Source organism: Lepus europaeus, chromosome X (genome assembly GCF_033115175.1).
Source record: "Lepus europaeus isolate LE1 chromosome X, mLepTim1.pri, whole genome shotgun sequence".
Taxonomy (NCBI): domain Eukaryota; kingdom Metazoa; phylum Chordata; class Mammalia; order Lagomorpha; family Leporidae; genus Lepus; species Lepus europaeus.
Window position 1 is genome coordinate 83,457,560 of NC_084850.1, and position 19,792 is coordinate 83,477,351.

Below are 19,792 nucleotides of genomic sequence, written 5' to 3' on the forward strand. Positions count from 1 at the left end.
CTTCACTTTACAGTGAGAAAACTGGAGAAAATACTGGCTTTTTTAAGGTCAAACAGCTCATAAGTGGGGAAGCCAGAGTCTGAATCCACATCTGTCAGCCTCTTAACCATTGTCCCCAAAGTGTCACATGGAAGCATGAAATTTAATTGTTGCAAACAAAGAAAAAAAAAAACCATCCCCAAGACTTCTTGGGAAATTTATCTCAGGGGATTGCAGAAAACCCCTTAAAAAAGAGAATCCATTTAGCTGTATGCAAATGAACTCAGTGATCTATAATATACTCAATCCATTGTGTGTGTTTATGAAAGTACAACCTAGATTATTGCCAAAAAGAATCCCTTAATCCTGAAGATTTAATTGTAATTTTATGGATGGAAAACAAGAATAAATATTGCCAAAATTTGCTTCTTAGGTTTTAAACTCCTAATTAAAGTTTAGAAACATGAAGATTCTACAAATCCTCTTTTCCCTTCATTTTCATTGAAGAAAATCCCGACTTCCTACCTGAAGATAAACAATGTCACTTGTCGTTCTATAGAAGTCTTCTCATGGAGTTAGTTCTTTTCATTAGGTTTTCAAAGACTAGTATTGCAAAAGTATTTTAAATACTATACATTTCTGCAACTGTAGGTGGAATTTGTACCACTTCTTGGTCTTGGCAGAAGGCCATGTCTGTGTGTAGGGCTGATTCTCCATCCATACTATAAGCTTTTCCACCAACTGAATAAAATGAGAACTAAGGGACATCACTAAAGGACATTTAAGGGATATGTTTCCTTTCACTATTGACTTTTAATGTTAATATTTAAAGAAGAGATGTTTTAATGATGATAAGTTTTTCTTTCATTATAATGATAAGTCATCTAGAATTTATCTTCCACTTGGGACTCCAGACTCCTTATCATTCAATTTTAGAAGCAGGTAGATCGTCACTGAAAGAGAGCCCAACAATTATAATTTATTCCTTTGGGTTTGGTGATGTGGCAAAAGCTATCTAGATGCACACACATTCACATATAAATATCTTAAGCAATACAAAATTTTAAAATTCTCTTTCACTTGATGAGAAGGGATGAACTCTAGAAATTTCCATTTTGAGAACAAATAATTATAGATCCCTGCTTCCATATTCATCCTCATTTTCATTATATTCTGAGAGCTGGTGAAAATTCTTTATAAAATGATTATACCTCTCTTCATCAGGTCACAGTTACACTATCTTTATAATCACTAGCTCACTTTGGCCCAATAATAAAGGCAACTGAAGCTGTTAATTCTTTTTATAAGCCTTGTACCTTGAACTCAGCCCTCCATAAATAAGGTATTTGTGTTAAATGCTTTTGTTCTATGTGATAAACTTCTATCCTGCCTCTCCGTGGTATGGCAGATACAAAATTGCCTATTGTTTCTGGAAAATGGATGACTCAGATACTAATTAAGTTCACTTTTAATGTTAGCCACAGGTGGAAATGAGGCCAGAGTAGGCTGTTCATTTATTCTTCCCAGTTTGATGTGTCTTTTAAAATATTAAATTCAAAAGGTATTAAGTGCCTCAAGAATGTAGGATAATTCGGAGGGGGGCAGATAGTGTGCTTCATTATCTGAGTTGTCCTGAACCTTTGGTCAGTGAGCTCGCCCAGCCTGGCCCCAGGAAGTGTTTAGGGCTTCAGTGGAGAACTCATATTTTACCCTCACCTAATCCTTAGAGCTTTAAATCCAAGTGGTTACAGGGACAGTTTTCATAGTCTTCTCCTTCTCCCCTCAACCAATGGCTTTCATGACCAGTTCCTGAATGGCACCAAGTAGCCCTGACACCATGACAGCTTCCTACCCCAAACAAACACATATTCATAGGTGTTGTATTTTTCATTTATGTCAAAGAGGACAATATTCTGGATTTCTGTGGGTTTGTTCTGTCACTCTGATGTGCATCTTTCCCACTCTCTTCTTTTTTTAAGACATCGCCCCATGTCAGCAGGAAGTAGCTCTAAAGACAGATCATCGTCCCTCTACCCCTCCTGGACTTTTGGGACTAATGTAACCCCATACAAACCCTGCTTTATGAAAAACAAAAGGGGGGAATGTTAGGAAACTGGGGCAGTTTTAGCCAGGTGGCTGCATTGCCCAGCTACCTGAGCCAGGCTCCACCCCCATCCTAATGGGATTCCCTGCTCCTGCTTCCCTGCCTGCCCTCAGGCAAAGTTTTAAAAGGGCCTGTTCCTGAACACGTGCTCTCCTGGTTCTTCTCTCCTGCGCTCTCTCCTCTCTCGGTTCATCTCTCTACTCTATCTTCTCTCCTCTGTCTCTTTCTCTCTTATACTCTCTTTCTCTCTTTTCCCTTCGCCGCCCCTTCACTCCGGTCTGTAGGGTGTTCCCCAATAAACCCTTTCCCTTAAAAAAAAAAAAAAGAAAGAAAAAGAAAAAGATTTATTTATTTGAAAGGCAGAGTGACAGAAAGGAAGAAATGGAGCGAAAGTTCTTCCATCTGCTGGTTCAACCCCCAAATGGCCACAAGGGCCGGGGCTAGGTTAAGCCAGGCCAGAGCTAGGCTAAGCCAAAGCTAGGAGCCAAGAACTCCTCTCTGGGTCTCCCACCTGTGCCATCATCCTCTACTTTCCCAGACCCATTAGCAGGGAGCTGGATCAGAAACAGGGCAGCCAGGACCTAAAGCAGCACTCTGATGTGAGATGCCCAAATCCCAAGCAGCAGTTTAATCCACTGCACCACAACACTGGCCCCTCCTGCTCTCTTAGCTCTTACTGATCCCTGCCCCCTGGAGAAAGTGATCCAATTCTTTGGCAGCAATTTAACAGGTTCTGATGTGACAGCATGTTCTGAAACTATCCAGAGGCAGGAAGACTTCATTCCTAAATGGAAATCTTGAGAATTACACCCTTTAATGTAGGGTTGCACTGCAAAGAATCCCAAACTTGACTCTATCTGTGCTTGATAGAACGTTTTACCATCAAAATTCCTATTACTTCTCTAAGCTGCTCGCCACCATGTGCCTCCTACCCTCCCCTTAGGCTTCCTCCTCCTCTAATACTCTTTAGTTGCTGCTGCATCCCTTTGGTCCAGTCCAGAAAATCTACTGTTTATGCTCTGCTTTAACAAGTTATGGCTTTGAATGATGCATCTGACATTGCCATACACCTAGCAGCTGCCAGTACTGATGAGCTGCCTCACTGTGTTCTGTTGACATGGATTGTACAGAGACTGAGCAAAAGCTGGTATCCACCACCTGACAAAAAAGCCCACTGCTAAGCCTGGCTGGACTTTGCTCTGTGTGCACCATTACCTGTTGTGCTACCAGAAAAGATCCATACCTATTGGTACTTAAAGAAAGACACTCTTCCCAAAGCAGCCGTATCAAATAACCAGCCAACAAGTTAACACATGAAAGGATATGTGTGTGTGCCAGGGACTACAGGGTGTGTGTTTGCCTGGAGATGGGGCAAGTGCAGTTGAGTAGTGAGCTAGAGGTGAAGGGGTTCATGTGTGCCAACTCCACGCAGGAGAATCCTAAAGAGTGAAAGGAGAGCTGGGGCAATGGAGTCGGGGGGCCATCTTAAATATATCAGGAGTAAATTAGAAAACTATCTATTCTCACTAACTCAGTCTAATTAGAAGAAAGCCAGTCTGAATCATGGAACATTTTTAAATGTATTTTTATGACTTCCAAGCACTGGACACGCTAGTAATTCAAGCTAGACTAACAGCATAGTACAGCACCTCAGGGAAGGGGCTCTAAGAATCATTTGTAATTAGCATATCAATTATTTGTGTGTAAGTGGATGTGCACAAAGTGCATAAAAAGTTTATTCTCCTAAGTAGGACAAACATTCCCCAGTGCAATCCTGTTTACACTATTAATTTGCTTAGCCAGCCCTTTTTGTGCCAAGATAGATGTATGTAAGAAATGCTTATTTCCTCAGGGAAGAATGAATCGCTTCCCTGTGTTTAGTCCAGTAACTAAGAAGCGGAGCGCCACTTGATTGGTTTGGGATTTCCAGGATATGGAGTTTTGAATTTGCATACAGACTGGAGAGATTTCATAGGGAGAAGATCTGGCAGCCACTGCCAGAGACCCAGTTTCCCCATCTGGATTTCATTGAAGTGATCTGGATTTCATCAAGCAACAGGACACTGATCCTAAATGATCCACCAGACACTCTAACATAGGCATGTTTAAAATACATCCTGCCCCAGAAAAAATAACTGTTAAAATATGATGAGTTGGAGTTACTCTATGTTCAGTACTTAAAAGTAATAAAAATGCATTTCTTTTTAAGTCCCACAAAAACCATGCAATATCAAGTTAATGATGAAAATCAATCCCCAAACTCTTTCTTACACACCTCATTGTGTGACGGCATTGCAAGAGATTTCCAATCATCTGGGAAAGGATATTATATTTTGATGAGCTGCACCAGGTGCTAACTATATGGCAGGATTTCGGCTTTGAATCTTAGGGAGGCCCTCCTGGGTAAAGAAGGGTGAGGGAAGGGCTAGGGGCATGTTTATTGTTAACAAATCATTATTGTCCACCTAAGTTTGAAAAGCAGAGCAATTGAATTGAAAAAGAAGAGGTATCAGTTATGTAGGGAGAGTAGAAAATATGATTAGGAAATGAGAAACAGAGATATCGGCCTGTATTTCTACCCATATGTATTAAACTGTGCTTTAGGTAAATTGTGAATTCTTCAAGCCTTAGAGAGTAAAAACTCAGTGCTGAGAGCAGAAGAACAAGCAGTAAATATACACACAAATGTTGTAACTACAGTTTGGAGTGACTCCAGCTTTCCCCTTCCCCCCAAGGGCATCACTATCCGGGGTCTGCAAAGGCCAAATAGCTGTTTGGCTTCCAATCTGATTTTTTGCCTAAGAAATCAGAGAAGTCGGTTTCAATTTTAATAATATATTCTCCCAACCTCTATATAACAGAAAGGCACTTGTGTTTCTTCCCCTTCTTAAAGTGAATTTTGTGTTTGGTGAAAGGTAATAGATTGGCAGCACTGGAAAATGAATTACTGTATTCCCAGAACAGGTATAACCGGGCAGTGACACTATGAAATTTCTCTCTGCCTGTGGGGACCATTAGAGTACTATTCAGGAAGTCACTGCTATGGTGTACTGTGCTGAACTCAACAGTATCCTAGTGGGCTGAAAGAATTAACATAGCACTTGAAGGGGCGGACTCAAGGTCATTCATTTATTCATTCAACATTATGGAGTGCTTACTATGTACCTGGTCCTGGTGCTGGAAGGAGACTTTCACAAATGTTATATCATTTACTCCTCACAGTAACCGGGGCGGGGTGGGGGGGATTATTCTCGTTTTATGGAGAAGGAAGCAGATGCAGAGAAGTGAAGTGATTTGCCCAGGTTGCCATGCAAATGCAGAATCCAAGTCTGTCAGACTCCGCGTCCCGTGTTCTTCCTGAACTGGGTGCTGTGGAAGTTGCAAAGGGGAATGGATGAGACTTATGCTCAAATGATGTGATACAAAGCAGAATGCAGTCTGCGCTCTAAGCCGTCCTGGTGGTTACAGAGCAGTGAATGTCCTACCCCAGATCAAATAAAGGACCATTAGCACAGCTAGCCTTAGGATTCACTTGTATTCTTCAAGTCATCTTCCATTCTATTTTGTTTGTTAGCTTAGCTCTCCAAGCCAGCCTGCCTCTCTGCACACCCCACCCCCTGCTCAGATAATATACACTCTGCTTGCTGGGGCCTCTGGCCTTTCAGAATGTAGTGAGCCAAAGAGCACTGGGATTGGTGATGAGACCATTGGATTCAAATTAGAATTAGTGTTCTAATTCTAGCTCTGACGATTCACTCCAGGCCACTGGTAAGGTCCTTTAGTCCTAGATGACTCACTTTCCCTTGTGTGAATGAAAATGGTTTACTTCCAAGAGGTATAGTGAGAGATAAGCAATAATACACTAAAAATAGTGCACAGCCCTTTCGGTTGCCAAGGGGACACATAATTGATGAGTAGAATTACTTACTACAATGCATGGTAGAAAGAGATGCCAATTAGAATCTATGTTTCTATATAATGGACTCAACAATCTCAGTAAAGATGTCCCTTTAAAATGTGAAGAAAGTGCATCTTGAAAATTAAAACAGCAAAAGGAATGGGAAGTTGTTTGGTGAATGGTTGGTTGACTTGGGGGTTTGAGGTTTCTTTTTTATTTTATGGGTTTAGGTTTTTTGTTTTATGTATTTTAGCTGCCCATGAAAACAGTACAGCATGTCTGATGCAAAAAGCAGAAAAAGAAACTTATAGGAAATTAAATGTCTTCTGGATATGTCCAAGAGGCAGCCATGGCCCCCAACAAAATGACACATCATCCTCACAGCAGGGAGCCCCCTCCAATTCCCTGTATCCCTGAGCCATTTGTAATAGATATGCAGGAGTCACTGGGGCATTTACCATATGCTGAGTCCCCTGGCAGGGTGAGTCGTTGTAGAATGAGTCAGCAGTACCTGAGCTGAGATAGGATTGAGGGAAATTAGAGAAAAACTACCTAGAAGAAGCTGAACAGCTCCCATTTGGGACTGATTAGTAATACTTTGGGTCCTTGACACAATCTCCCTCTGAATCCCATCAAATGCAACAGGTTTAAAATTTCTGTCTTAGAAAGGGCTCTTGCTGCTGGCAATAACTTTTCTCAGGCTGACTTTGGGAGCTCAAAGCATTAGTAACATATTTCCCTCTTCTCTCCCTCTGCATCCTACCCTTCTTGGCTCTTCAACTTTGAATTTGTCATTCCTTTTATCAATATAGAAGCAATCGCCAGAGGATGCTGAGAGTGCCCTGTTGGAAAACAAGATGAGGACAAGGCTGGTCCAGGCAGGAATTCAAGCCTCCAAGTCAGGAGACCAACCTGCTAGCAGCAGGTTCCCATCAGAGGCCTGGCTGGAGGGACAAGTTAGGGTTTCCACACCAGCACCAACGAAGGGTAACAGTAATGCCATTGCTCTGGCATCTCATTGCCCTGAAATGAATCCTTTAGAATTTTAATTATTTGAAAAACAAAACAACACAAGACATGTTCATCCCCTGGTTATTAGAGGGAAAGTGGCACCAGTGAATGATCTCTCAGGAGTTCCCAGTTGAAGCTGCGGTCCACCCTGATGGAATAAATGATAGCTCTCCAATTTTGTTCTTGGGCTTTTCTTTGACCTAAAAGCATCATTAATGTCATCACCCCTGGTTTTTATCCTCCTAAATAAACACCTCCTCCTCCAAATCAAGGCCCTTAGACACAGCTGCCACCACTCCTCCTCATTTGCATAGCCTTGTCTAAAAACCAGACCGCTGAATGCTGAGGGATCAGGTTTCTCATCAAGAAAGCTGCATTTCAAATGAATATTTTGTGTATTTATAGAGAAGTTACTAATGTAGCATAATGTGATGCCTGTCCTCCCCCTCCTTTTGGGTAAGAGATTTTATACTTTCACAAAACCTGAAATTAATGATTTGCTGTATGGCAAACAATGCTGATACAGTGGTTGGGGAAACTTTCCCAAAAGCAGTCTGGAGTGATATTTCATTCATTTATTCAATTAACAACTATTTATTGAATGCCTATTGCCTATAAGTTGTTGACTTTACTCTCAAGGAAGTTAGTGGAAATTTATAAAAGATAGTAGAGACTGATTTTCATGTTTCAATTTGAATAAAATATTTGAATAAAATGAAATCTAGAAAGTTATAGTAATCATAAAAGTGCTGTGTGCATGCAAAGGAAGAAAATAATTCAGAAAATCCTTATGTGAGGAGTTAAAATTTCATATGGGTTTTAAAGGGTAGCTAATTACTATATTTTTACAAAGTATGTGAATGTGTATGTATGTTTATAAAATGTGTCAAGTTTGAATGCACAGAGATTGCAGGGAAGGATGTTCTAGTGGATACAGCGAGATCAAAGTCAGGAGAGGCTAAGCTATGTACAAAGAAGAGCAGTGGTTTAGTTTGGCTGGACAAGTGCATGAGAAAGAGGAACTGCAAAGATGATTGGAACAGTGTGTGGGAACCACATCAGGGAAGAGCTGAATCCTTAGCTCTAAAAATGTGTACCATATTCTCTAAGTATCTGGGGAGCCACTGAAGGTTTTGGAATGAGGGAAGAAAAAGATCAGAGCTTGCCTAGGAATATTAGCATTTGAAAAATAATAATACAGGCCAGCGCTGTGGCTTAACAGGCTAATCCTCCACCTTGCGGCGCCGGTACACCAGGTTCTAGTCCCGGTTGGGACGCCGGATTCTGTCCCGGTTGCTCCTCTTCCAGGCCAGCTCTCTGCTATGGCCCGGGAAGGCAGTGGAGGATGGCCCAAGTCCTTGGGCCCTGCACCCGCATGGGAGACCAGGAGAAGCACCTGGCTCCTGGCTTTGGATCAGCACGATGTGCCGCCCGCAGCGGCCATTGGAGGGTGAACCAACGGCAAAAAGGAAGACCTTTCTCTCTGTCTCTCTCTCTCACTATCCACTCTGCCTGTCAAAAAAAAAAAAAAAAAGAAAGAAAGAAAGAAAGAAAAGAAAGAATAATACTGTGGCTGCTGCTGCTGCTGCTGCTATTATCTGAAAAAATGTGGGTAAAGTGGCTGGCACAGGGCTGATGCATAGTAGCTCAACAGGTTGTGTGAGCAAGTATTGTAGTGGTTTGGAGCACAGACTCTGGTGTAAGGCTGCCTGAGTTCAAAAAACTAGCTCTGTCACATAACAGCTGTGTGATCTTATACAGATTTCTTAATCTCTCCATGCTGCAATTTCCCTATCTGTAAAGTACGATTAATAATAATACCTATCTTATAAATTGTTATAAGGGTTAAAGGAGCTAATACAAGGGAGGCATTTGGCTTAGCAGTTAAGGCAGCCCTCGGGACACCCAAATCTCATATTGGAGTGCCTGGGTTTGAGTCCTGGCTTTGCTTCCCATTCTAGCTTCCTGCTAATGCATTCCCTGGGAGGCAGCAGATGGTTAAAGTACTTGGGTCCCTATCACCGATGTGGGAGAGGCACACTGAGTTCCACACTCCTTACTTTGGCCTTGCCCAACCAGATTGGAGTTTCTTTCTCTCTCCCCATCCCTCCCTCCCCTCCACCCCCATCGTGGATGGATGGCAGTTCTTTTTTGTTTTTATTAACTGATGGGAGTTCTCTCTCTTTTTCTGCCTTTGAAATGCTAATTTTTTAAATTAGCTAATATATAAAGTGCGCACAACAGTACTATTTTGAACAAAATCCTCAATAAATGTTAACTGCTATTATTATCATCTTTGTGGAGGAGATGGAATTTGATGTTGTCCTTAAAGAATTGCTATGATGTAGACATTCAGAAAGGAAGTATACGACAAAAAGCATGCTTGTAAGAAGACACAAGGTGAGTGAAGTGAACAAGGGAGTATATTGTGAATTAAGGGGTTATTGGAAAATAAAATTTAAAAAGTAGGCCAGAGTCAGATCATGAAGGACTTTGGATCATAGCCTAAGAATTCTAAGTGTTATCTAAAAACAATGGAGGGACAGTGGAATCTTTTGAATATGGAAGTGACTTGATCAAAACCACCCCTAAGGAAAATTAATCTGATGAGAGAAAGAGAGAGAGAGAGATGGATTAGAGAGGGAAGAATTTGAGGCAGGAAAACTAATTAGGAAACCATTTGTGTAATCCATGAAGGAGCTCATTAAAGGCTAAAGTACTGCAGTGGGAGAGTAGAGGAGGAATTGGGAGAGAGGTTGGTTGAAAACTGGTGATTGAAGAGGAGCAGGGAAAGGGACAAATCAGAAAGCACTTCATAGTTTTGAACATGGGTGACTGAAAGGATGAATATCATTAACAGAGATAAGGGATAGAAGAGGTAAGATTATAGGTTCGGCATGATCAAAATGGAACTGTAAGTTACAACTAATTTCTCTGCATAATTTGACAAACTGATCCTAAAATTAAATGGAAATTCAACCTAGAATAGCTAAACCTATATATTGAAAAGGAAGGACAAAGTTGGAAAACTCATACTTGCAACCTTCCAAACTGACTACAAAGCTACTGTAATGAAGACAGTGTGGTGCTGGCGTGAAGACAGAGATCAGTGGAACCGAGATCAGAGTCCAGAAATAAACCTAACACTTATAGTTAATTTATTTTACATAAGGGGGCCAAGACCATTCAACAGGGGGAAAGCACAAAGTTTTCAACAAATGATGCTGGAACAACCAGATATCTACATGCAAAAGGATGGAGTTGGCCCCTTTATCTCACACCATGTACAAAAATTAACTCAGATCAAAGATCCAAATGTAAAAGCTAAAGCTATAAAACCCTTAGAAGAAAACATAGATGTGAGATTTTGTGACCTTTTAGATTATATAAACAACAAAAGAAAAAATAGATAAATCAGACTTCATCAAAAAGCTTTCATGTTTCAAAGGATACCATCAAGAAAGCACAAAGATAACACACAGAATGAGAGTAAATATTTTCAAGTTATATATCTGGTAAGAGACTTATATCTGGAATATATGAAGAACTCTTACAGCACAATGTTCTAAAAACAATGCAGTTTTTAAAATGGGCAAAGGATTAAGACAGACATTGCTCTAAAGAAGATATACAAATGATCAAAAAAGCATTTCAAAAGATAGTCAACTTAAATAGTCATCAGGGAAATGCAAGTCAAAACTGCAATAAAAAAAAAACACTACAATGAAATACTGCTTTACATCCACTAGAGTAACTATTATTAATTAAAAATAAAACAGAAAATAAATAAATGTTGGCAAAGAAGTGCAAAAATTAGAAGCCTCAAACATTGTTGGTAGAAATGTCAAATGGTCCAGCCACTGTGGAAAACACTCTGGCTATTTCTCAGAAGATTAAACATAGAGTTACCTTAACCTAGCAGTTCTCCTCCTAGGTATATGTACCCACAAAAAATGAAAACGTGTCCATACGAAAACTTGCATGTGAATGTCTATAACAGTATAATTCACGTCACTCCAGTAGTGGACATAAACCAATTATCTATCAACAGGTGAGTGGTTAAACAAATTGTAGTCTATTTATGCAACAGAATATTATTCAGCCTTTAAAAGGAAGTACTGATACACGCTACAACATGCATGACCTTGAAAACTTTATGCTAAGTAAAAGAAGCCAGACACAAAAGACTGCATATTATAATTCTACTTGTATGAAAGATCAAAACTAGACAAATCGAGACAGAAAGTAGATTAGTGGTTGCTAGGGGCTGGGTGTTGGAGGGTGGTAGGAATAAGGAGCGACTGCTAATGGGTACAGGGTTTCCTTGGGGAGCGATGAAAGTGTTCTAAAGTTCATTGTGGTGGTGTCTGCACAACTCTGTGGCCATGCCAAAAGGTATTGAATTGTGCACTTTAAATAAAGGAATTATATGGTGTGTGAATATCAATAATTGTTCTAAAAATATTTTGTACTGGGAGCTACAGCCACTGATGACCACTGCAGATTTTGAAGTCGGATAACTGTCAGTTGCTTCTAAGAGGCTGAAAAAAGATAATGGAGAAAAAGACTTTGGATTTGGTGGCCCCAGAGGTCTCTCTACCTTAAGAGAGCGGTTTCAAGACAGCAGTAAGATCAAAACTGAATTGCAAGGATATATAGGCTGCAGAGTTTAGCAGTGCTGAGAAGTGGAGAGGGAGCTGGGCATCTTGTCACCTAAAGGGATGGCTAGGAAGGGAGATTGAAGATGAAGGAGAAGAAAGAACTCCTTATGATACTTGATCCTTCACAGGGAAGAGAACCGAGAGCCTAGATGGAGAAATTTGCATGATGAGGAGAAGGGCTATGAGGGAAGACATTTAGCAAACAGATAATGGAAGCTACTCATTACACATAGCTTCAGCTGGTTCAGCCAACTCTGAGGCAGAAAGCGTTTGATCTACACAGATACACATCATACTTCTACACAGAAGTTATCTCTAAGGAGGGAGTAGAGATAGAGAAAGGGGAATTTTTCAATGTTGTGTGGCTCCTGGTTTCAGCCTGGTCCAGCCCAAGCTGTTGCAAGCATTTGAAGAGTGAACCAGTGGATAGAAGGTCTCTCTCATTCTTTCCTTCTGACTCTCTGCCTTTCAAATACAATGAAAATAACTAGATAAAGTTTTTTAAAATTTATGGAAAAATTAAATTTCCTTTAGTGCAAAATTTTTTTGAAATCCATGTATATGAGGGGTTTTAAAACTGTTTATGAAAAATGCATATCATAAAAAGCCTATGCATGGATTTCAAAAAATTTGCACTAAATTAAAGTTAGATTTTAATTCCATTTTTCCACAAACTTTTTGAAGTTCCTTCGCATTCTCCAAAAGGAGTAGTAAAGCAAGCCAAAGATAGGCTGGTGGGCTTTGAAAATGGAAACAGGGGCCAGAAGGGAAAGGGTCTAGGGAATGGGAATTAAAATGACATTAAAGAGCAAGTACGGTAAGAATCATGGAGAGATAGAAAGTTGTAGAAAGCAAGAAGTAGTTCAGAGTTCAGGATCCCAGAAATAAAACACTTCCAAGTGCTTCCTTCCCCAAAGTGTGGCCAGGCCTCAGAGAAACTAAAGTGAAGTGCAGGTGGATATCACTATTGCAGAGAAGGTGAAGAAACTGTGATGCCAGAGAATCAACAGAAAGGACAGGTCTCCTTCATTCAATCCAACAAATCCAACCTAGTGCCTTGTATATAGTAGGCATTCGGATAAAATGTGTTGGATGGGTAGATGAATAAATGAATTGAATGAATGAACTGAGGCACTTATCACAGCTTTTTGGATTTTTTTCCCCTGTCTTCTTCCCCTATTGGGAAGCTCCTTGGTTCTTGCTTATTTCTGTATCTCTGGTGCCCAGCATAGGGAATACTGGATGCTTGAATCAAGGTCTGAGTGAGTGAATGAATACCAAACTGCAGAGAATGATGGCAAGAAAAGGGAGAGACAGAAAATTGTGAACCAGGAGCTAAAATCCTCAAGGGAAATGGAAGAATACAGATGAGATGGAAGGTCTACAGATAAGAACTTGGATAGTATTTGAGTAGTATCAGTAAATAAGGAGGCTGCCAGTATTGTGGCATAGCAGGTAAAGCCACCACCTGCAATGCTGGCATCCCATATCGGCATTGGTTCTTGTCCTGGCTGATCCACTTCCGATCCAGCTCTCTGCTAATACACCTGGGAAAGCAGTGGAAGATGGCCCAAGGGCTTGGGAGATCCAGATGAAGCTCCTGGTTCCTGGCTTCAACCTGGCCCAGCCCTGGCCATTGCGACCATTTGGAGAGTGAACCAGCTGATAGGATATCTTTCTCTCCAAGCCGGCGCTGTGGTGCAGCGGGTTAACGCCCTGGCCTGAAGCGCCGGCATCCCAAATGGGCGCCAGTTCTAGTCCCAGTTGCTCCACTTCCCATCCAGCTCTCTGATATGGCCTGGGATAGCAGTGGAAGATGGTCCAAGTCCTTGGGCCCCTGCACCCGCTCCTGGCTCCTGGCTCCTGGCTTCAGATTGGTGCAGTTCCAGCCGTTGCGGCCAATTGGGGAGTGAACCATCGGATGGAAGACCTCTCTCTCTGCCTCTCCTCTCTCTGTGTAACTCCAACTCTCAAGTAAAAAAAAAAGAGAGAGAGAGAGAGAGAGAGAAAGAAAGAATATCTTTCTCTCTGTAACTCTGCCTTTCAAATAAATAAACAAATAAATCTTTAAAAAATAAGTAAATGACATTGACTTCAAAAGAGGAGAGATTGATGAGAGGAAAGAATAGTGGATTTGGAAGTGACAAGTGACAATAGGAAAAGAAATATTCCAATTTCTTTTTTTTGCCCACCTGGGATTTCTGGAGGAAGGGCATGGTATCATTTCTCTTTTGACCTTTCCCCTCTACTATGTCACCTAGCCCTCTCAATTTTTTCCAAATTTACCTTACCTTGCTTCCTGTTGTTGTCATGCTTAGAATGCTTGAATAGCATCTTTGCCAACCCCTCTGTCTCCAGACTTGATTGCTTTGGTCTTACATGCAAAAGCCAAAAAAAAAAAATCACAGTTCAAATACCAGTACTTATCTCATGCTTCTCCAGTGGCTCCCATTTGACTGTCAAATCAAATAAAAACTCCAGTCTTGAATTTAAGAATGTGCACCCTCTAGCCCTCTGTAAACTCTCTTCGATTCCAGTAACTTTGAATTTATACTATTTACAAAATACTCTTTTTCAAAGCCTCTAATTACCTTTTCTCTGTCCATCCAGAGCCCTCTTCATCAGAACTCCTTAAGGACTTGTTTTCCTTGCTTTGCTATCATTAAGACAACTATTCTAGTAACACATGCCTCCCTTTATCCTTTCCTCTTTCCTAATTACCAAGAACTCATTATTATAGGTATATGCTTTTCTTGTAGTGTCACTCTGTATTATCCCATCAATTATATTCCAGAAATATCTCCCTAATCTGTCTTCTGTCGCTGGTGTGGATGATTGCAAAAGCCCTGTAGTGTATCCTACACTAGAGGATATAGCATCTTTAAAATGGAAATATAATCATGTCCCCAACACATGTGTGCATACACACACACAGTGTTTATTTTTTTAAGATTTTATTTATTTATTTGAAAGGTAGAGTTAGAGAGTGAGAGGGAGAGACAGAAAGGTTTTCCTTCCACTAGTTCACTTCCCAAACAGCTGCAATAGCTAGAGCTGCACGGATCCAAAGCCAGGAGCCAGGTGCTTCTCCTGGTCTCCCATGCGGGTGCAGGGGCCCAAGCACTTGGGCCATCCTCCACTGCTTTCCCAGGCCATAGCAGAGAGCTGGATTAGAAGAGGAGCAGCAGGGACTAGAACCGGCACCCATATGGGATGCCAGCGCCACAGGCAGAAGATTAACCTACTGCCCCACAATGCCAGCTACACACAGTATTTAGACATTTCATACCCTTTAGGTAAAAATTCAAATGCATTAGCTTTCCTGGCATGTGTAGCCCACAGTTACTTCTCTAGCCTCATCCCATCACTCCCTGTTTCAAGCCTGCATGCTCTTACACATGCACTTTCTTCTTGAATCCTAGTCCCCTACCTATAACTTTATAACCGTCGTTGCCTCCGACTCCCCTATATTAACCGCACATGGCTATACATTTTTACAATTTTTAAAAAAGATTTATTTAGTTATTTATTTATTTAAAAGGTAATGTTACAGAGAAGAAGAGGCAGAGGCTGAGAGAGAGAAGTCTTCCATTTGCTGGTTCACTCCCCAAATGGTTGCAATGGTCAGGGTTGGGCCAGGCTGAAGTCAGGAGCCAGGAGCTTCGTCTGGGTCTCCCACATGAGTATAGGGTCCCAAGCACTTGGGCCATCTTCTGCTCCTTTCCCAGGCGTGTTAGCAGAGAGCTGGATCTGAAGGGGAGCAGCCAAGACTTTAACTGGTGCCCATATGGGATACCAGTGCTGCAGGCAGTGGTTTAACATGCTATGCCACCGCGCTGGCCCCTCTCCTATACTTTTTAAAAACTTTTTATTACAAAATAATCACAAATTCACAGGAGGTTGCAAAGAAATGTACAGCTCCTCCTCCAGCCTCCCCCAGTGTTGCTGTCTTGCACAAGTATAATAAATACAGCATGAAAATCAAGAAATTAACATTGGTGTCAGCAATAGAGTTTATTCATATTTAAACAGTTATAATCACCCACGTGTGTGTGTGTTTCTGGCCCTATGCAATTTTATCACATGTAGTCTTGCATAATCACAGTCACAATCAAGATACAGAGCTGTAACATCACCACAAGGCTCCCTCATGCTACCTCTTTATAGCTACACCCATTCCTAACCCTTGGCAATCACTAATCTCTTACTCATCTCTATAGTAATTATTTCACAAATGTTATTTAAATGGAATAATGTATAGATTCTTTTGAGATTGGCTTTATTTACCCAGCATAGTTTCCTTGAGATACATCCACATATTTTGCCCATATCAATAGTTTGTTTTTTCTTATTGATGAGCAATATTCTAATGGTATAGATATACCAGGTTTTTTTTTTTTTTTTACTATTTACATCTGAATTGTTTCCAGTTTGGTGGCTACTACAAATAAGACCACTGAGAACATTTATATACAGTTCCTATGAGAAAATAAGTGTTAGTTTCTATGGAATAAACAGCCCAAGAGTACAATTGCCTGCCTGTATGCTAAATGTATTTTTAGTTTTGACAGGGACTGCTAAGCTATTTTCTAGAGTGGCTATACCACTTGCCACCAGCAAAATTATGTGTGATCTAGTTTCTCTGTATCCTCACCGGGAATTGTTGTTATCATCACCATTTTTCGTTTTTAGCCATCTGGAGAGTTGACTGATCATCATTCTCATATTTTAGTGCCTAAATCAAGGATTACCTCTGTAGACCGTTTTCTAACCTCTGGAAAAGTTGATCCCTCCCTCCTCTGTATTTATGATGTTTCAGTTATCATTGTGTTTTCATTGTTTATTGATATAGTCTGTATCTTCCCCCTCTATTCTGGGCCATGTGAAGATAGGAGATGTGCCACATTCATCTTTATTCCTGCAGCATCTTGTACAGTTATATGCTGGGCACATAGTGGGCCCTCGGTGAATGTGTGCCAAGTGAGGGAAAGAATGAATGAAAAGAACATTAGCCGGCTCCGCGGCTCAATAGGCTAATCCTCCACCTTGCGGCGCCGGCACACCGGGTTCTAGTCCCGGTCGGGGCAGCGGATTCTGTCCCGGTTGCCCCTCTTCCAGGCCAGCTCTCTGCTGTGGCCAGGGAGTGCAGTGGAGGATGGACCAAGTACTCGGGCCCTGCACCCCATGGGAGACCAGGAGAAGCACCTGGCTCCTGCCATCGGATCAGCGCGGTGCACCGGCCGCAGCGGCCATTGGAGGGTGAACCAACGGCAAAGGAAGACCTTTCTCTCTGTCTCTCTCTCTCACTGTCCACTCTGCCTGTCAAAAAATAAAAATAAAAATAACATTAGTCTTGCTTGCTCCCACCCCCCTTTAAGCTAGAAATCTTTTCAGAACATACGTCACACCTTGCTCAGTGTCTCCCAGCAGCAGTTAATAGGGTGCTCTGTACGTGTAGATGCTCAATAAATGTCCTCTCAACTGTTCAGGTGCCTTATCTTCCCTCTGCACCCAGGAGATAAGCACATGAAAGAGAGAGTAGAACCAAATATTCCTATATTAAGGATTATATGTCATAATTTTTATAATAGTCCTAAAATCTCTGCAGTCACTCAATATTTGTATAGATGAGAAATCAAAGCAAACAGTCCTTTGAGTCAAAGAATGCCTCTGTGGCTGAACACTGTTCAATGCTTTCAATACCCTGGATACATATGAAGTGGAGAGGGCAGCATTTTATATCCCTGAATTCCTTTTGCAGTTTCAGAAGGATCTGGGCTTTTTCTAGTTTTGCTGCACTGGTGTAATTTGACATGTTGATTATGAAGGGGTCATTAACCTCAACATTTTCGATCACTTTTTGACTCTGTATTTTCTCAACTCTGAAGTATGTTAATTTGCACTTGTTTATATGTCTCTGTAAGAGTTATGCAGGCCCTTGAGGACCGGTATATGTTTTGTCTGGAAAGTAGATTGTAAGCCCCTTGAGAGCAGGGACCTTATAACTCCTAGGAATGCATTCTGGACATTGTCAGTGTTCAATTAATGATAATATTGGAAGTCTGACTAAGGTCATCTGTCAAATTGACATCTTCCTTTTCATTTGTAAGGCTTCTAGCTATTGAAAAAAGCAGTTAGGTTGATTTGATAGTATTGAATGATTTTACCAAAAATTATGTGCAGTATTACCCACTATAATTTTGGGTCAGTTGTTACAGTTCCTTGCCCTCTAATACCTTGGTTACATATGCTTTGGAGAGGATTGCATTGCATAACCCTCAAGCTTTTTGCATAATAAAAGATAAGCTGATAACATTTATGCTTTGAAAGCATGAACTTCTCACTCCCAGCCCCCAGTGATAACTAGCTGATAAACTCTTAAGTATTGCCACAATCTTAATAACTATCCAGTGTTTATGACTTATTTTCCCAGTTTTTAAAATGGAATAAGTATACACAATTCCCCATGGCTGTTGACACTTACTTAATATTTCAGGGAAGTATGAGTTATAAAACACAAGAACAAATTTGCTTATTGGTGAGGGGAATTTTTTGGACCAAGTTTATTCATTTATAATGTACATACAGTCTAATTCATCCTTTTTGGGTGGAAAGTGTGATGAGTTTTAGAGAGTGGCTTTTTTTCCTTAACTATTTGCTGATTCAGCTTTACCTCCAACAAACCCCCCAGCCACTATGACTGGACCAAACTGACCAATCTTTTTCTGACATTTTGTATCCTTTCTCTTATCTACAGTGTACTGAAGGAGGCATACCAAGCCTTTAATCCCAAAGCAGTGGTCTTGCAGTTGGGAGCTGATACCATAGCTGGTGACCCCATGTGTTCCTTTAACATGACTCCGGTGGGAATTGGCAAGTGTCTTAAGTATGTCCTTCAGTGGCAATTGGCAACACTCATTTTGGGAGGAGGTGAGTACAAAGGAAGGTTACTAGGAGAATTTGTTGACCTTCTTCCACATTTTGTCCACTGATGGTTGAGAAAAACTTGGCTTCCTTGGTTTGGATAATGCCAACCTGCTTGTGGCCTAGGAGCCTGAGTTAATGAAATCTACTACCTCCACAGATGAGCATGGAGGGAGTAATCCGACACACTTCCTCAGCTTCGCATGTGCCTTGACTTCTTGGCACTCTGAAGTCTCGATTCCTGAAGCAAAAGTCCTTTGTCTTAATAATTGTCTTCTGGAAGTATACCAAAACTGAAATTCTAACTATTCATATAAATAGTAAACAGATGAATTAATTAAATATATAAGCTGAATTCAATAATCACTCTTCCCCCCACACCTAAAAGCATGAATTTGTTATAATGAAGCAAAATGGAGAGATCCAAAGAGTCTCTTTGGCATTCTTGCCTTCAGTGTGTTCTGTTATTTGTATAACTTAACCAACAAAAATCTGGGTTTATTCAATAGAAGTATTTGTACATTTGAGAAAAAGAGCTTCCACAACCTCAGCCACCTTGTTTGAAGATGCCTTGTTTACAATCTCCTGTCTACCTACCTGGCATAATCTTTATTTCACTGGATGACTGGATTGTTATGTTAAAATAATGTGATCAAGCAGGTTGAGCTTAATGTGCATGTGTTATGGAAGAAGTAATAGTCTGTTGCTTTGCTAACCTGTTATAAAAACCGAATTAGGGGAAATCACAGGGAAGCCTTATGTAGAGCATTCAACAAAAATATACAGGCCTGGTCTCCCCTCACAAACAAACACCCTCACACTCAAACCCTAGAAAGATCAAAATTAAAGGCACTTACAAGAGACAACCTCTTACGAAAACCTGGCAAGAAATATATTAACTTCAACCCAAGAAAAGATTAAATTAATAAGTACTATATGACATATTATTTTCCTTGACAGCACTAAGGATGCTGCTTATGATTCAGGTACAGCTAGGAAGGCAAAAGACCTTTCTACAGCATGTGTCTGGCTGACTTTTTTTCTACACTACAGCCTTTATTCAAAGAACCTGTTAGCATTTTCTAAACTCTTTTTGCTTTCTTAGCTCAAAGTTCTGGCTTTTGAATATACTCATATAAGCCTTCTTTTGCAATATATATATTCCTGGAAATGCTTGTGCATAAATGGACTGTTTTCAAATCTAATCATATTATA

General features: G+C 40.7%; 1 protein-coding gene across 3 annotated transcripts in view; it reads left to right on the forward strand.

The window, feature by feature from the left end:
• HDAC8 (histone deacetylase 8) overlaps positions 1–19,792 on the forward strand; it is a 260,842-nt gene that overhangs the window by 94,513 nt on the left and 146,537 nt on the right. For all 3 annotated transcript variants that reach the window (XM_062184562.1, XM_062184564.1, XM_062184563.1), the window contains exon 8: positions 18,411–18,583. In XM_062184562.1, coding sequence (XP_062040546.1) covers positions 18,411–18,583 — 173 coding nt within the window. The remainder of the gene's footprint in view (positions 1–18,410; positions 18,584–19,792) is intronic.